This window comes from Helicoverpa armigera, chromosome 14 (assembly GCF_030705265.1).
Source record: "Helicoverpa armigera isolate CAAS_96S chromosome 14, ASM3070526v1, whole genome shotgun sequence".
NCBI lineage: Eukaryota > Metazoa > Arthropoda > Insecta > Lepidoptera > Noctuidae > Helicoverpa > Helicoverpa armigera.
In genome coordinates this window covers 6,512,764-6,530,750 of record NC_087133.1, presented here as the reverse complement: position 1 = coordinate 6,530,750, position 17,987 = coordinate 6,512,764, and the positions used below count along the sequence as shown (strand labels likewise).

General features: G+C 34.6%; 3 protein-coding genes across 3 annotated transcripts; 1 reads left to right on the top strand and 2 right to left on the bottom strand.

The window, feature by feature from the left end:
- Window positions 1-64: 64 nt before the first annotated feature.
- On the top strand, window positions 65-9,986 carry Pit (pitchoune). Its single transcript, XM_021338231.3, has 11 exons — window positions 65-268; window positions 455-526; window positions 782-925; window positions 1,347-1,607; window positions 2,019-2,168; window positions 2,432-2,596; window positions 4,764-4,905; window positions 5,303-5,462; window positions 6,517-6,669; window positions 9,187-9,357; window positions 9,626-9,986. The coding sequence occupies exons 1-11, from the start codon at window positions 163-165 to the stop codon at window positions 9,953-9,955; spliced, it is 1,854 nt and encodes a 617-aa protein (XP_021193906.3). The 5' UTR covers window positions 65-162; the 3' UTR covers window positions 9,956-9,986.
- On the bottom strand, window positions 9,975-14,896 carry LOC110378826 (ATP-dependent RNA helicase DDX18). The gene is made up of 9 exons (XM_021338233.3): window positions 14,450-14,896; window positions 14,059-14,208; window positions 13,658-13,822; window positions 13,281-13,419; window positions 12,931-13,093; window positions 12,414-12,566; window positions 11,808-11,975; window positions 11,068-11,245; window positions 9,975-10,188 (listed from the first exon to the last, which is right to left on the bottom strand). The coding sequence occupies exons 1-9, from the start codon at window positions 14,697-14,699 to the stop codon at window positions 10,172-10,174; spliced, it is 1,383 nt and encodes a 460-aa protein (XP_021193908.3). The 5' UTR covers window positions 14,700-14,896; the 3' UTR covers window positions 9,975-10,171.
- A 556-nt stretch (window positions 14,897-15,452) lies between these two features.
- LOC110378830 (glucosidase 2 subunit beta) lies at window positions 15,453-17,601 on the bottom strand. Its single transcript, XM_021338238.3, has one exon. It carries the CDS (start codon window positions 17,469-17,471, stop codon window positions 15,882-15,884), a length of 1,590 nt encoding a protein of 529 aa, XP_021193913.2. The 5' UTR covers window positions 17,472-17,601; the 3' UTR covers window positions 15,453-15,881.
- Window positions 17,602-17,987: the final 386 nt, after the last annotated feature.

Sequence of the window (17,987 nt, the reverse complement as noted above, 5' to 3'; positions counted from 1 at the left end):
GGTCATGCTTACCGTCAATTTTTGGAAGTTGGTTTGTCTATGCCTCTCAGGAAAGTGAACGGGGTTGTCAATTTGGCTGTCATCTGTCATTTAAGTACACATTGTATCGGGAACATGTGTATATTCGTGTAAAATAAATAATATAACACAAACTTCTTCAATATGCCTACTCCAGACAAGATTTTGATGAGGAAAATAAAAAAGCGGGAGAAGAAAAAGTTAAAGCTAATTAACAAGAAGACCAATGGAGTCTCTGAAGACAATGCAGGTAACATAACCTCTTAACCATGGGCGCTCATGGTGTATTCTAGTATTTTCGCGTTTCAACAGTTAAATAACGGTTGGCTACTATTTTTCATGTATTTTGAACATAATACTATTGACACGTATTGAAAAATGAACTGTTATTTCGGGTTTCTTTATAACATAATAACATTTATTGTATGCGTTCCAGAAGCTGAGAATAACACTGAGATAGAAGTCAAGAAAAGACCACGTGAGGACAGTGAAAATGCAGTACCCAAAAGTAAGTATTCTTTAGTTTAATATTACTTATTTAACTACCTAGTAAAATTTTTTGATGACAACTTTCTCAACAAAGTGTATAGTTATCTGCATGGATAATGAGCTCAAACTTATGAGGCAATAAACCAATAAATGACTTCCGCGCAGGTGAAGATCAGGGCTCAATATCCTTGCCGATGATTATAACAGCATAGGTACTTATTTATTACATACAAAAAATATCTTTTAACATACTCTAATCTTTATGTAATTTTAGAAAAGAAAAAGAAAGTAAAGGAAGTAAAACCAGAACCAGTGGCAGTGAAAGAAGAGAGTGATTCGGAAGGGAGTGACTCTGATGCAGACGAGGACAACAAAGCAGATGATGATGAGGAAAATGAAACAAACACAGAGAGTCAATGTAAGTGCCTACTGTCACTCAAAACTTTCATTCGTAGTGCAACAACAAAATCCGTAGTTTGCTTGTCATGTTACTATGTGAATTCCACACATAAAATTCATAGACTGTAACTTTTGCTTAAAAACTGGCCAGGTGCGGGTCACATAGCAAAGTCTCAGAGTATTATTTACCCTAGTTATGATATGGAACCCCTAATAGTCATGTCAGCCAATAGAATGCTGCTGGACAAAGGTCTCCCCAAGTTGTCAGTTTGCTTGGTCTTCAGCAAATAAAAGCTTTTTTTTTTTCATTTTTTATGAAAACATCTCTTGCAGTTAGAAGCGGTGTAGTATTTAACTGTATATTTTATTATATACCCCAATCATATGCCTAAAAGTATGCTTGCTTCCCTTAAAATTAATATTTAAATGACCTTTTTCAGTGCCCGGTTCCAGCTTATGCCTTGGCATCCTATCAGACCAAAAGTTCAGCGCTCTAGAAGGAAAAGTGTGTGAATCAACATTGATGGGAATCAAAGACATGGGTTTCACCACCATGACTGAAATTCAGGCTAAAGCTATTCCCCCACTTCTTGAAGGAAGGGATCTTGTGGGTGCTGCTAGAACTGGTTCTGGAAAAACCCTGGCCTTCCTAATACCTGCTATTGATCTTATCTATAAACTGAAATTCAAGCCTAGAAATGGTAAGACAATACATTGTTTTTCACTTCCATCGCTCTTTAGTAATGTCTTCTACATAAACAATTTTGGTATTAAACCTAATACTTTATGGTGAGGAGATATAATGAATTATTAAAATTCTCAGAAGTTGCCATAAAATATTAATTAATTTTACCTTGTTGTGATGATAAAAAGGCGAATGTGAAAACTTGACTGCTATAACTCCAAGACCAGTTTGTGTAAACATCAACATAGAATTGAGTCTCCGGTGAAAACTGTTGAGGCACATTTTGTGTTGCTGTCCATCATAGACTATAGAGTATGTGTACAGTCGTTTTATGAACACAGAATGGATATCTGAACTTTTTGGTACCATAGAACCTTTTTGCATAACTCTTTATGGTTTTTTTTTTAATATTGAATTATTATTTTAGGTACTGGTGTGATAGTCCTGTCCCCAACTAGGGAATTGGCTATGCAAACATTTGGTGTTTTGATGGAGTTGATGAAATATCATCATCATACTTATGGTTTGGTGATGGGAGGAGCTAATAGAAGTACTGAAGCACAAAAGCTGTCTAAAGGTAATTTATATTCCTAACTAGTTGACCCAACAAACTTCGTATCGTTTAAACCTTCCCTGGACCTCTACGATCATTTTAAAACAAAAATTAACCAAATCGGTCCAGCCATTCTCGAGTTTTAGTGAGACTAACGAACATCAATTCATTTTTATATATAAGATAGAAGCTTTTCAGGTGTAGATTTTTTGCCATTATTATCCTTCTTAGTGATACTTTGTTATTTGATTTCAGTAAGTAAACTAAATTGTTTTCTTGTATGGCAGGTATTAATATACTAGTGGCAACACCAGGTCGTCTACTGGATCACTTGCAAAACACACCCGACTTTTTGTACAAAAACTTGCAATGTCTTGTCATTGATGAAGCTGACAGGATATTAGAGATTGGTTTCGAAGAAGAAGTCAAACAGATCATCAAACTACTGCCCAGTAAGTACATTACATATTTGTGCATGAATAGACACATGTTAAAATATGAAAGAATCTGGGGGCACGGCAGTGCCCCAGCCAAGTCTCGAGCAAAACGGGCACGGCCGTACCATCTTTTCTCGAAGCGATTCGCGGCTGTTTCGCCCTCCCTATATCTTCAACGTGGACAAAGCTAGGAGTTTAGGTTTTCGGCGAATAATAGTAGGCATTAGAACAAGCTTAGGTTCGAAATTACATGCCAATTGAATTAATAGTTTAGGAGTTACGGTCGATCAAAGTTACACCATTTTGTCAATCACTGACTCACTGATTCACTGACTCACTGATTCACTGACAGATCATCAAAAATCTAAGGTACTTCTAGCTGACTTAGAAACTTCAAATTTTGCACCAAGATAGGTCATTAGCCACATATAAAGGAAAAATTATAAAAACATTAAAAAATAATATGCCATAGAAAACAATTTTATATTTGCGGTTTGGCAAGAACATTATGTATGGATTTTGACTGCATTGTTAACTTTGTTCGTTGTTTAAGTACCTATTCAATTGGATGAATACATACATAGAATAGAAAAGAATAATATAAATGTAATACATAGACTATCATTAATACAAATTAATACATAAAGTTCATAATTCATTAAATTAATAAAGCTAAAACGCGATAAATATTGTATGCGCGCTCGATAGATGGCGTTGTACCTGTCTGAATCGCGCTATGGTTTCGTTACAAAGCGCAGTCTAAGTAGTACAGTAGTGTGCGAATTAATGTGAACACGTGTTATAATTTTTAAAAATTAGTATTAATTCGTTAAAACAAAGAAATTAAAAAAAGAGAATATAATTTGAATGGGGTTAGTAAGAAATATGTCCTCCTTTGGCTTCAATGACTTCTGCAACGCGTTTTGGCATAGAATCAACCAGATTTTTACATGTTTCTGATATTTGCTGGTCTCGAAACCACACCTGAATTACAGCTTCAATCAGTTTTCAGTTTTTACCTGTGGTCAAGCATACGTGGCCCTTTCAAGAGTGACTAGTTTGGGTGGATTACATTTAATAAATGTGAATTTAGGTAGTATCAAAGCTCAGGAGACAGCAATAGCTGAATATAATCGACTCCGAAGTATATATCGCCCAGACTTGTCTACCTTAGAAGTAACGAAGCCTCAGAGAAGAAACAAAAGCGATAGAGATAGAGAATGGATTCTAAGCAAAGCAGTAGCTGAAATCCAAGAAATTATGAGGTCACCTAAAAGAAAAGAAAGAAATACACTTACAGAAAATAAATGAGATCCCACCAAAAACATTAAATGTAAAAAAATGCCAAGTCTCTCGATGCAGTCTTTCCATCGTAAAAAGTTTTGAGATCTCATAGAAGCCAAGTCCTATTCAAAATATTTTGTAGTTATAAATCAACATTTAGTAATTGTATCAATAGTTTTCTTTATATTATAATTATAGTGACTTGGCAATGAGCACAAATTAAAAGCTGCTTGCTGCCTGGAATTATGTGCAAATGTTACTGACGAGACCAGTGATCAGATTATTTGTTATGTGTGAATCATGATGGTCACTACCGACTTCATGCTCCAATACAATAATTAAGAATACCTTACGGGCCATCGCTTTATGAAAGTAAATGAATCGAGAGTACACTAAGACTGACTGCCGTTGCCGAAATTCGGTTGGAAACACGGATAAATCAAAAGAAAATTAATTTTGTGATATTAATGTTTACGCATGCGGTGTGTGTAACTTTCAACTCCTCCAAATATGCCGTTTTATTTGTTTCTTCTTGTGCTCATTGCCAAGTCACTATAATTATAATATAAAGAAAACTATTGATACAATTACTAAATGTTGATTTATAACTACAAAATATTTTGAATAGGACTTGGCTTCTATGAGATCTCAAAACTTTTTACGATGGAAAGACTGCATCGAGAGACTTGGCATTTTTTTACATTTAATGTTTTTGGTGGGTTCTGATATACATATATGTTTACCTTATTCTTGATTCTATGCATTGTCTCAGATACCCACAAAATGCGTTCTTACACCAATTACATAGATCACATTCAAAAATATTTTTTTGGCTATGTATAGTTTTCGCCAAATTTAGCTCAGAGCAAGTATAATGAACCTTTTCTTTTACTTTTAGAACGTCGTCAAACAATGTTGTTCAGTGCCACCCAGACTAAGAAAACTGAAGCTTTGACAGCCCTCGCGGTAAAACACGAACCAATCTACGTAGGAGTTGATGATCACAGGGAACAAGCTACCGTTGACTCTCTAGAACAAGGGTACTTATGTTTTCTTTATATATTTTATTCTAGCCAGGTCCTTGCTTGCCAAAAAACAGTTTTGTTTTGTAATAAATTCTTAGATTACAGAAGAAGAGCAGATATACATAGGGAGCTTTCGAACACGCATTTGAGGACCAGTATTTATATTGAAGTGTACACATTTACGCGCGCCCAATGTGTACCTGCTTTTATATTAGTAGATAAATACTGTGAACAAATTTTACAGTATTTATCTACTTTTATATTTCGCTGTCTTGAAATGATGAAATCAACTTTCAATATTACCATCTGAAGAATAAAATCCTTCTCACACCTAGCAATTCTACAATATGAGTTATGTTGTGACTAACATTTCATAAACACAATATTAATGACTAGACTCTTTCTTTCACAGATACATAGTATGCCCATCAGAAAAGCGTATGATGGTTCTATTCACATTCCTAAAGAAGAATAGAAAGAAAAAGGTGATGGTGTTCTTCTCCACCTGTATGTCTGTGAAGTATCACCATGAGCTCTTCAACTACATCGATTTACCTGTCATGTCTATACACGTAAGTATTAATAGAAAACATACTGATCTTTCGTGACAAAAGAACTAAGATTGTTAACAATATCATGAAAAAAGTAGAAAATTTTGTTTTGTAGATAATGGCGTATGTTGAAATAGATATCCCACCAAAAACATTAAATGTAAAAAAATGCCAAGTCTCTCGATGCAGTCTTTCCATCGTAAAAAGTTTTGAGATCTCATAGAAGCCAAGCCCTATTCAAAATATTTTGTAGTTATAAATCAACATTTAGTAATTGTATCAATAGTTTTCTTTATATTATAATTATAGTGACTTGGCAATGAGCACAAGAAGAAACAAATAAAACGGCATATTTGGAGGAGTTGAAAGTTACACACACCGCATGCGTAAACATTAATATCACAAAATTAATTTTCTTTTGATTTATCCGTGTTTCCAACCGAATTTCGGCAACGGCAGTCAGTCTTAGTGTACTCTCGATTCATTTACTTTCATAAAGCGATGGCCCGTAAGGTATTCTTAATTATTGTATTGGAGCATGAAGTCGGTAGTGACCATCATGATTCACACATAACAAATAATCTGATCACTGGTCTCGTCAGTAATATTTGCACATAATTCCAGGCAGCAAGCAGCTTTCAATTTGTGCTCATTGCCAAGTCACTATAATTATAATATAAAGAAAACTATTGATACAGTTACTAAATGTTGATTTATAACTACAAAATATTTTGAATAGGGCTTGGCTTCTATGAGATCTCAAAACTTTTTACGATGGAAAGACTGCATCGAGAGACTTGGCATTTTTTTACATTTAATGTTTTTGGTGGGATCTCATTTATTTTTTGTAAGTGTATTTCTTTCTTTTTTTTCACGTTCCATTACACTATATTTACAATTACTACTATAACAATATATTAATAGGGCTTAAACTTATATATATATATGCATATATATATATGTATAATAAATTTACAAAAAGTCTAGAATATCAAAGTACCTATGTGAATTTTCAGCATATTTACTTTCCAATTTTTTTACATTATCTCATAATTACCATATTTTTGTTTACCAGGGAAAACAACAACAAACAAAGCGTACGACGACCTTCTTCCAATTCTGTAACGCGGAGTCAGGTATACTGTTGTGCACGGATGTCGCGGCCAGAGGTCTGGATATACCAGCCGTTGATTGGATCGTACAATACGACCCTCCAGATGATCCTAAGGTAACGTTTCTAATAAGAATAGCATTAGATTTACTTCATTTACTTATTAGAATTAGTGACAAAAAGGCGTAAGCTTGAGAGATCCTTTCTCAAACCAGTGTAACCAGGATCTGTCAAAGAATCGAAAATTTTTCTTTAAAGTCAAATAAGATAAGATTATCACATTCTTCTGGAAGTGACCTCTTGAGAAATAAAAACGATAATTCGTGTGCGTTCGCGCAGCGGAATGTTGTTGAATTTAAAGATTTTAATTATGCAGATAATTAGTGTAAGACGTCCTATAATTGTGTATGGTAAATAAAAATTTGTGTATGCAGCCATTGTGGAGAAATTCACCAAAAACAGATTCCGCTGGGCGAACGTTGGCGAACGTTGTCCTGGCGGAACTTTTTTTAATCCATAGACTTTAGAAGAAAAGAGATGTGTCCGAAAATTAGTGTGTATTTGTGTATAATTGATTATGTATGAATGAAATCAGTGCATGCATAAATTTCGGAGAAATTCAAGTTTCCGCTACGCGAACGTTTGGCCATTAGCTAGTTTTCATATAAAGCGCTTACATAGAGAGCCGTAGATTTTTACATACGTTGTTTTGAATTTGTTTATATTTGTTTAAAAAACAGATTTAGAAAAAGTCGTAGGGCTTAAAAGATAAAAATATAAACGTAAAATACACTTATTAGGTCTTAGTTCTTAAAGTATGCAGTTTTTGGTCTAGATTGTCACGTTTACACAAACCTTGTAAGTGTCTCCAACATGTTGCCAAGTATCAATGATGTTCCGTTAGTAATTAAAAAGTTATAGGATATTTTACCATTTATTTACCATGAACAGATCACTGTTTACAAAGCAGTCGAATATCACGACGTTCTAAAGGAATTGCATGGTAAAATGTATGCCAATAATTAGTTTAATCATTCAACTATTCACTTGCATAATTTCATGTCATTAAATTCAGTAATTAAAGAAAGACAATTATAATACTGACGGAGCATCGAAACCCTACATAATCCGACCAAGTTAGGATAGCTACAAAAAAGCGGCCGTGCCATTGTCTAAGCAACGTTCTTAACTTGGTAGGTTAGTATTTATTAATATGGCACAGTTGCGTACACAAGCGTTAGGAAAAAATAAAACAATTGTATTTCTTGAAAAATATTTTTTTAATAATAATGCCACTATCTACGATAAAAATAAATCTTCAATTAACAAGTACTTCTCTATTTAAATATCCGTGTACAAAAATATTTTTATTATTATTACTTACATAAATTACTTGACTACGTGATTAAAAATAACGTTAATAAACGTCACGTATTTTAACAAAAATGTCGTAGATAGTGGCATTATTATTAAACAAATATTTTTCACTCAAGAAATGCAATTGTTTTATTTTTTCCTAACGCTTGTGTACGCAACTGTACCATATTAATAAATATACTAACCTTCCAAGTTAAGAACGTTGCTTAGACATATGGCACGGCCGCTTTTTTGTAGCTATCCGAACTTGGTCGGATTATGTAGGGTTTCGATGCTCCGTCAGTATTATAATTGTCTTTCTTTAATTACTGAATTTAATGACATGAAATTTTGCAAGTGAATAGTTGAATGATTAAACTAATTATTGGCATACATTTTACCATGCAATTCCTTTAGAACGTCGTGATATTCGACTGCTTTGTAAACAGTGATCTGTTCATGGTAAATAAATGGTAAAATATCCTATAACTTTTTAATTAGTAACGGAACATCATTGATACTTGGCAACATGTTGGAGACACTTACAAGGTTTGTGTAAACGTGAAAATCTAGACCAAAAACTGCATACTTTAAGAACTAAGACCTAATAAGTGTATTTTACGTTTATATTTTTATCTTTTAAGCCCTACGACTTTTTCTAAATCTGTTTTTTAAACAAATATAAACAAATTCAAAACAACGTATGTAAAAATCTACGGCTCTCTATGTAAGCGCTTTATATGAAAACTAGCTAATGGCCAAACGTTCGCGTAGCGGAAACTTGAATTTCTCCGAAATTTATGCATGCACTGATTTCATTCATTAATCATATACACAAATACACACTAATTTTCGGACACATCTCTTTTCTTCTAAAGTCTATGGATTAAAAAAAGTTCCGCCAGGACAACGTTCGCCAACGTTCGCCCAGCGGAATCTGTTTTTGGTGAATTTCTCCACAATGGCTGCATACACAAATTTTTATTTACCATACACAATTATAGGACGTCTTACACTAATTATCTGCATAATTAAAATCTTTAAATTCAACAACATTCCGCTGCGCGAACGCACACCGATAATTCCCTAATTTTATCAACTGTCACATTATCACATTACTTCAATGACCATAGATTATGATACTCATATGCCTGCATTATTGATACTTACACCAGAAGACGATGCAAATATTTATTCCTTTATTAAGTCTATGATACCTATTATATATTTATTTCTTCTTATCTAAATTAATTAATTGATGGTATTTTCATATAACAGGAGTACATTCACCGTGTAGGCCGTACAGCTCGTGGTTTGGGAACGAGCGGACACGCGTTGCTCTTCCTCCGCCCTGAAGAACTTGGCTTCCTAAGGTTTTTGAAGCAATCCAGAGTAACGCTCAACGAGTTTGAATTCTCATGGAACAAGATTGCCGACATACAATTGCAGGTCAGTATTTTTTTTTCTCTTATAAGGGCACATATTGTATGAGAGTTATAGCCGAAGTTACGTATCATCGTAAGTATCATAAATATGCCCATCTCAGATCATCTCATCATGCACCATTTCCCCAACAATATCTTTGACACGGTCCTCCTAGCCATATTTTGAGCTTCTAGCGCCAGAGTTTTGGATCTTTTTGTCGTCCGTCAGAATATGAGTACGTATACTGTATTTATAACAGGTCAATAATATCAAAAGTATTTCATTGTTTCAGCTGGAGAAATTAATATCGAGAAACTACTTCCTGAACCAATCAGCTAAAGAAGCGTTCAAGAGTTATTTGCGAGCTTACGACTCGCATCATCTCAAGACCATATTCGATATCGATACAATCGATTTGGCAAAGGTATCGAAATCATTCGGCTTCACCGTTCCCCCCGCTGTTGAACTCAAAGTGGCCAACAAAGGACCTCCTCAAAAGAGGAAAGGAGGTGGAGGATACGGATATTTCAAGTCTCTGAACGCCCCAACCAACTTCAAACAAAAAGCTGAGAAGACGAAAATCTACAGGCAAAAAGGAAACAACAGAAAAAGTGTAGGCTAACTTAAAATAAATAAATCAGTTTTATTTTGAACATTCGTTTTATTGTAAAGTTACATAACCTTTTACAATGTTACTTATCACGCCGATGCTCTATTTAACCCGACTCGTCAATTTGTCTATATCTTGACATAATAATAATCTAGTCAGATTACATTAGTTTGATAAAGTGGTATCTGAGATGGTTCATCTTTGTGTTCCAAGTAAATACTTGCAGTTTCATTTCTTTTTCGTTACTGGGATTTTCGTAGTTAAGGAAATGTTGAAAAATGTTGTTTGCTTATCTCCCAATTTTTGTTTGGGTTTGCGTTTATCTAGAATGAACGTGTGACCCAGATTGTTTAGGTTACACGCAGTTTCACACAATGTGCATTGCGCATCGTTAATCTGTGACCTTCAAAGTCCTCTCGCGATATTTCGGCTCAAATACTGTTATGATAATAATACCTACTAAGCCAGTATTTGCATGCAACTACGATATAGTTTTGTCACAGTTAAAACTAAGTCAATAAATTGATTGCACTGCAATCACTTCCCAATTAACTACTAATACTAGATTATTTTGTTAAATTATGTCTAATGATCAGGGGCCCGATTCTCCTAATTTTACTTAAGCGACATAGTATTCACGTTCGACTCGATTCGACTGAGATCCGATCCCGACTCGATTACGATTGAAATAAACGTTTTTATCCTTTTCTGTCATTCAATAATGAATCATTTTGTCTGCAAATGATTTACATTTGCAGACAAAATAATTCATTATTGCAAAATGATTGTACAGCAAACTACCGTATAGATAGACCAAAATCACCAAAATAGCAGACCAATCGCACACCAATCAAATGTCAATCGAATACGATTGGTCTTTTATTAGTAGCAGAATGCCCGATATGGTTAAAACTGCTATTGCGATCATATTTCTATTCGATTTTGACATTATTAACTCGGGAGAATCGGGCCCCAGGAGTCAGAATATAATAAGGTAAAAATATAACTGGTTGAGGTAAGGTAAGGTAAGGCTACTAGACGGAACCAAATGCTATGCACATAATTACTTACACACAAGATCGATTCCACTGATCTGTAGGACATTTTTTTTATAAAAAGGATACGAAAATCAACGTGCGGCTGCTCCAAAAATCCAAAGGCTTTCGCTGCTAATTTCAAATCCAATGAATTGATATCAAATATCTTTTTCAATGGATGCGTTTTATAGCATCTTAGAAACGAAAGGTATGCCTTTCTTGCTAAGGTCTTCATTACACCATTGCTGGCTATGAGATTTTCTAGCTTAAAATGAAAATTAATATGTATCATGAGATAGGGAGATGCAGTTTGAGGTCAAGGGTCGTCAGATGAAAAATAGAAAAATAGCGATCCCTAGCGATATGGTTTTGTTCTAAAATCTCAAGTGCTTTTACCCACTCACTGACTCACCGTTGGTTATCAGATAGGTACATTTAGATATTTACTTTTAGTTCTTGTAAACTAGAAAAAATGATAAACCTAATCATTTTTGTTTTTGAGAGAAACTATCTAATACCTACAACATTTTTTTTTCTTCTTTACGTAGTCTTTGGGCAAAATGCAGCGATAAGAACTACGAAACCAACTTAGGCGCACCTACCACGGTCTTTCTATACTCTACATAACGAATCTAGATTTTGAGGGATGGGTATTGAACTTTTAGTGTGGAAGTTAGAGAGAGGTTTTCAAACATAGAACAACAAATCCTGTCTACTAGATCCATCGAGCTTAGAATTATAACTAGATCCCACTCAATCACTACGATACAACAACTACGATAGGTGTAGAGGGCGCTAGTAATACCCCCTACCTATTTATAACTTACCATTTCTTGAACCTCATCAGGAGGATCACCAAAAGAGTATTTATCTAAAAACACCTTTTCTTTCTGCAGAAACTCAATAAAGTTCTTCTCTTCGGGCCTCAACAATATAACTGCATTCCCTTTATTGTTGAGTCCCCTAGCCGTGCGACCAACTCGATGAATGTACTCCTAAAAGATAAGATAATGACGAAATAGTAAACATGTCAATTGGAATATTAAGATAAATATGAGGATGTCAATCTTTTGCAACGACCCGTGCAATGCTATCGAATTGTGTTCGAAAATTCGTACTTAGGTATATGATATCAGCTGCACTTTTACATGAATGCTGGAAGTTCAAACGTGACTTGATAATATTCAAGTTTTTTTTAATCTAGTGAGATTCTTGAATATAACAACGCAGTTCAATGAGATCTATACAATTGTCGACTACCAGGATAGACGGTACTTAGGTAATTACTGATTTCAGACTCCTTTAAAGAAGAAGACAATTGACAATACAACAAATACCTATCCAATAAAATTTAGAAACAACTCTAATAAATTTTTTATGGGAAAACCGGCGTGACAGTGTCCATTTTATTACTTACATAAACTAAATCATACCTTTGGATCGGACGGCGGGTCATACTGCACAATCCAATCAACGCTGGGAATATCCAAACCCCGGGCTGCGACGTCAGTACAAAACAAGACGCCGTTTTGCGCCTCAATAAAACTATGATATGCCTCTTTCCTCCTCGCTTGACTTTGCTGACCCTACAATAAACAATATTTTAATAGCAGCAATAATATAAACAATCTACTAAGGAACTGTGTAGGAAGTTAAAAGCCTTGAGTAAGCGATTAAAGAGTAATTAATTGGTGTAGAGCAGTTTCTATGATCAGCATTTTGAGAAACGGCAGATATTATTATCGAATGACCTTAGGAATGTGCATAGCTTGTGTGATCAAGACTTCGCAAATCTTTCGACAAGTCCAGCCAGTAGACAACTACAGTACAAATAACTCTTCTTAGCAGATTTGTGTAGTTTGGGTGTAAGAAAAGAAATTCGACTAAAAGCAAAATATGTCGTCACTACGATAAGCTAGCACAAAATATCATAATTATCATCATACTCACATGTATACTCAAAACATTAGCTTTACAATGTTCTCCGAAAAATTCATAGTGAAAATCTACAGATTTACATGATGAGAAAAACACCATGACTTTTAGTTTCTTACTTTTTTTCAACATTTTGTACAACCATGATATTCTTTTCTCTACCGGGCATATGTAGTATCTGCAAAATAAATACATAAACAATCAAATTGCTATCAAATATTTTATTTGTTTCAAGTAAATCATTTTGTGTTTGTGGTATATCCATATATATGTGGTATATATATGATGATTAATTTCCTTGTTCTAGAAATTACATTGTTTCTGAATATGAAATAGATATACAGCAAGTAATATTTATTGTTTACCCTTGTTGGAGTCCCGAGACTGTGGACATTTTGTTATCAGTTACAGATATTATAACTGGATCAGTTCTCATTGCTAAACTAGCTAGATTCTTGACATTTTCGCCCATAGTTGCACTGAAGAGTACTGTTTGCCTTTTTGCTAGAAGAAAGTTGAAAAGATATTTCAAATACTCATTAAGTTAAACTTTGTGTTACTAATTTAATTTCTTAATTTCTCAATGTTATAATTTTAGTTAAAATAATAGCAGCTTATACTATTGAATCAACAACATTTTATCTCAAAACAGTAATTTAAATACACAACTTATGAGCTTTTTTTACTGAACAGGCTCTATGAAAAATCTGTGGAGTAGTTGTAGAGCAAACTATGCACTTACTTGGCAACAAGTTAATAATTCCAGTAATGTGCTTCTTAAAGCCAGCTTCCAGTAGTTTATCAGCCTCGTCCAGCACTAAGCACTTCAGTTTATCGCAGTGAAAATTTTCAGTGCCTTGCAAATGGTCTAACAATCGGCCTGGTGTACTCACTATGATATTTGCACCTATAATATTGATATTTGTTTAACAAATTATTCTACTACATTAATCATTATTTTAGCAATAGCAGTATAGAACATAGTATTTCATAGATATGGTTGAAACTAGATATAGAGTTTTTGAGTCCTCATTTCAATGTACAAAAAAGTTCTTCAAATAGGTATTTACATTCAATGAAATACCAAAAAATGCTACTAAATAATTAGAAAGTATCTAATACTGTGATTTTAAGAAAGTTTACCTTTTTTCAGTTTTATTACGTCTTTGGCCCTCTTTTCACCTCCCACAATAAGGCAATGGGACAAATTAATTTGAACTAGAAGTTTCTTTAATACATCAAAAGTCTGCAAAGCCAACTCTCTTGTTGGCGACAATATCACACAGCCAGTACCTGAACACAAGACAAAGATGAGAATAAAAGAAAAATATGTATTTAAAAGACTTATTTAAGTTACAGATCAATATGCAAACTGCATGGACTAAGATAAAAATTCAAGATAGGAAAGTCTGGGAACATCAATCTTAACAACCTATTACCTAAATCTTCTGTGTTAACTGTTGACAGGACCTGTAGGCATACTTTAAACATATACCTTTTGAAATTTGAGAATACGTATAAGCAGCTATCTCACCTGACTTGGCAGACCAGCCCAACTTGATCAAGGTATCAACAACTGGTATAAGAAACGCTAAAGTCTTTCCGCTCCCAGTTTTAGCTGCACCTATCAAGTCTTTTCCCTGGAGTAAATGTGGCAAAACCTCAGCTTGAATTCGTGTTGGCTTCACCAGACCCATTGAGGTTAATGCCTTTAATATCCTTCCGTCAACCTTTCCTTTTAACATCGAAAAACTGGACTGTGAAATTATTTCATCCACATCCATATTTCAGGGTTAGATATTATATCAGATAGTTCGAACTAATACAACACTATAGCTACGTTTAGATGCAGTTTGTGCTGGATACAGTTTATTTGAATGAATCAATCAAACTCATTCAATCTAGTTTAGTTTTCATTTATCAAAATTATCAACGCACAATCACGCACATGCACATTTGTTTACGTTTTTTGACAGTTCATCGGCGGAGGATGACAGCTCGCGAAAATCTGTTCCGTTCTAAGCAGAAATGATAGTAATTAATTTTCCTCAAATTCCGAAATTAGTATTATTTAGTATCGAGCTCAGAAATACGCATACAAAACATTTTAAATATTCTTTCACCATTAGAAAGCTATATTATCTGCGAGTAACATAGGCTATATTTTATCCCGATGCGGGCAGTAGCTCCCACGGGACGCGGGTGAAACCGCGGGAAAACGACTATTTGATATATTCCAATAAGATTGATATAAGAAAATAATAAGTACCTACCCTCTTTCAGATACGTACAGAAATAACCACCAACCTTGAACTACAATATAATGCTAATTTGATGGTTTTTTACTATCTTTTTCTAAAATAGCCCCAAGTGAACTGAACCACAAAATTAGGTAGGTACATTACTTGCTATGTAATCGAGTTTATTTTATTTTTAGACACAGTACAATTCATATCCTTATCAAGAGTTAGTAGCATTCAACACAAAAACAATGATTATGTAATAAAATTATTTTTAGGTAAAATAAAACAAATGGATAATATTAAACAATAATTTTATTGATCACTCACAATGTTTTGTTCACTTCATTAAAATTTATTTTTTCTACTCAAACTAAAACAGCCTTGCATTTGAGGAATGTGAGAGAAATAAATGTATGATGTTAAATATTTCAGTCTTTACATCAAAACACTGATCAATAAACTGTGAAGGTACCAAAAAATCTTCCAAATCATTAACACTTCCACTTAAACAAAAATAAATTTACTACTTGTTATTCTCCTACTTTATCATGCTAACATTAAATTCCGATTGATTTCTGTACGTACATGAAATGAGTGTTTATTCAGTGTGATTTGAGACTTGTCCTTAGAGAAACATGATAATGCATGGTGACTGATTTACATTTTGTAACTTAAGTGTTAAACACATCACATATGAGTGTGAGAAATGCAACACTGGAATTATTAAAGTTCATCGTGTGATGAGTGCTGTCCAGTAGGGCTGGAGTCATCACAAGCTGCAGGAGTGCTAAACTCCATCTTATATTCACAGCGGAAAGGTTCTGTGACAGATAAGAGTTTTGTCTCCAAGCCACAGCTGATATGTACTGTTGTCATTCTGCTCGGCCCGTTCCAGCAGGCCACACCATTTGTATACTTCATAATAGAGTACTTATTGTGGTCTACTCCTGCCCATTCTCCCCAGTTTCCAAGACCTACTTCTGCACCACCATTCTTTGATTTCTGGGTCACTTTCTGGAAAACACACAATTTGTACACATACTCCTTGTCTTCATATTCCCAACATTCACCATCCAAAGTGGCATACTCTTGTTGCAAGCCATAATCTTTCTCAAGGTTTTGTTGGATTTTCCTAATGTTAGCTTCTATTTCCCTCACTGTACGTTCAGCATCAGTATGCTGTCTGCGAGCTTCAGTGGCATCATCAACAAGTTTTTGAGTTTCCTCATCATACACATTTCCTTGTTCTGTTTCTACTTCTTGTTCATGTTCTTCAGCATCATCTTGAGGGAGGTCTAGCTCACTGGCCTCATCATCATGACCTCCATACTCAGTTTCTAGGTCACCACCAGCCTCCTCAGCATCAGCTTCTTGTTCTGGTTCAATGTCTTCTTCTTCCCCAGCAGGCTTGAAATATCCATCCTTGACCATCAATAGAGGTTTCAGCAATGGCCATGTTGCAGTAGTGAAAATTTCTTTGTCAATATTTTCATTCTCACCAAAGAAGTATTTCATCTCTTCCTCATCAAGGTTTCCATTGTTATCTTTGTCAAACACTTGTGCTATTATTATTTCATCCATTGTCAATACTCCATCTTGGTTAACATCATATTTACTGAAGTGTTCCAATGCTTCTTTAATTGAGTTTTGTCTCTCTTCTTCTGCTTTCTTTTGTTTTTCCAGTTCCTCAGCTTCTCTATAAACTTTCAAAGCCTCATTTTCTTTAGCTTCCAAGTCATTCTTGAGGTTCTCTTTCTCATCCTTAATTTGAACAGCCTCTGCTTTGTCCTTTTCCAGCTGTTGCAATTGTTCTGCCATCTCATTACGTTTGGCATTTCCTTTCTCTATAAGTTCTAATCTTAGGTGACTACCTGCTTTGTACAGCTCAGCTAGGCGTTGAGCTTCAGCCCTCGCCTCTCGACCCAGTTCTTCACACGTATTAGCACATGTTTCACCTGACGCGTACTCATCGGTACCGTCACAACAATCGCAGACACCATCGTTCACCCTCGAACTAGGAATGTTTTGCGGTCGATGACCGGCGTTGGTGCAATGGAAAAAGCCATTTAGACATGCAGAGGTGCCAGGCTCGTCGCTTCCGTCGAAGCAATCGCAGTAATCGTCGTTTACGTAGTTGAACGGTATAGTAATTGTTCCGTCAAAACAGGTGAAATCTTTTGTCGGAGAATATAGCGGTGCTTTAGATAAAGAGACCCCGCGAGGTCTCGGAACATCAGATTGAACATACCCGACAAAGGAAAAAAATATTAAAAATACTGAGTGAAACTGATTGATCCATGTAGAATAGATCATGATTAATTTAAGAATACACTATTATTTCTAAACACCGGTCACTTGCGAAATTGCAATAGATAAATAGAGAACGTGTAGCAGAAATATGACAGCGCTGACGTTACCCAACCAAAACCGACCACAAACAAAAAAAAAGTAAAAATGGTACAGATTCCCAACGTTTTGAATGGACTTTTGCAAAGTATTTAATTCAGTATCGTATTGTCTATGGAAAACTTTTACGAGTGTTGTCAGCTCAATGACTTTACCCTAAGATTGACGTAATTTTACGTATGTACTGCATACATAGCTACAAAATTATCCATAGAATGTTAAATAATTTAAAATTAAGTGTATATCTACAGCCTACAGCTATTGAAAGACTTAGATATATTTTTTAAAACAAAAAAATCTAGATCGCAATAGTAATTTTTAAATGAAAATATGCAGTTAATGACAGATTACGCGTCGTAATTATTAAGATACCAGGCTATTGTCGTCATTGCTACATATAATCACATTAATCACTAGCTCGTT

Bases quoted from the DNA above. Each gene is read 5' to 3' on its own strand.
- LOC110378826 (XM_021338233.3), bottom strand. From the start codon at position 14,699: ATGGATGTGGATGAAATAATTTCACAGTCCAGTTTTTCGATGTTAAAA. The intron at 14,209-14,449 runs GTGAGATAGCTG...TCTTGTGTTCAG, and splicing joins GGGCTGGTCTGCCAAGTCAG to GTACTGGCTGTGTGATATTG. The intron at 13,420-13,657 runs GTAAGTGCATAG...ACTTTCTTCTAG, and splicing joins AATTATTAACTTGTTGCCAA to CAAAAAGGCAAACAGTACTC.
- Pit (XM_021338231.3), top strand. From the start codon at position 163: ATGCCTACTCCAGACAAGATTTTGATGAGGAAAATAAAAAAGCGGGAG. The intron at 269-454 runs GTAACATAACCT...TATGCGTTCCAG, and splicing joins AGTCTCTGAAGACAATGCAG to AAGCTGAGAATAACACTGAG. The intron at 6,670-9,186 runs GTAACGTTTCTA...TTCATATAACAG, and splicing joins ACCCTCCAGATGATCCTAAG to GAGTACATTCACCGTGTAGG.
- LOC110378830 (XM_021338238.3), bottom strand. From the start codon at position 17,471: ATGATCTATTCTACATGGATCAATCAGTTTCACTCAGTATTTTTAATA.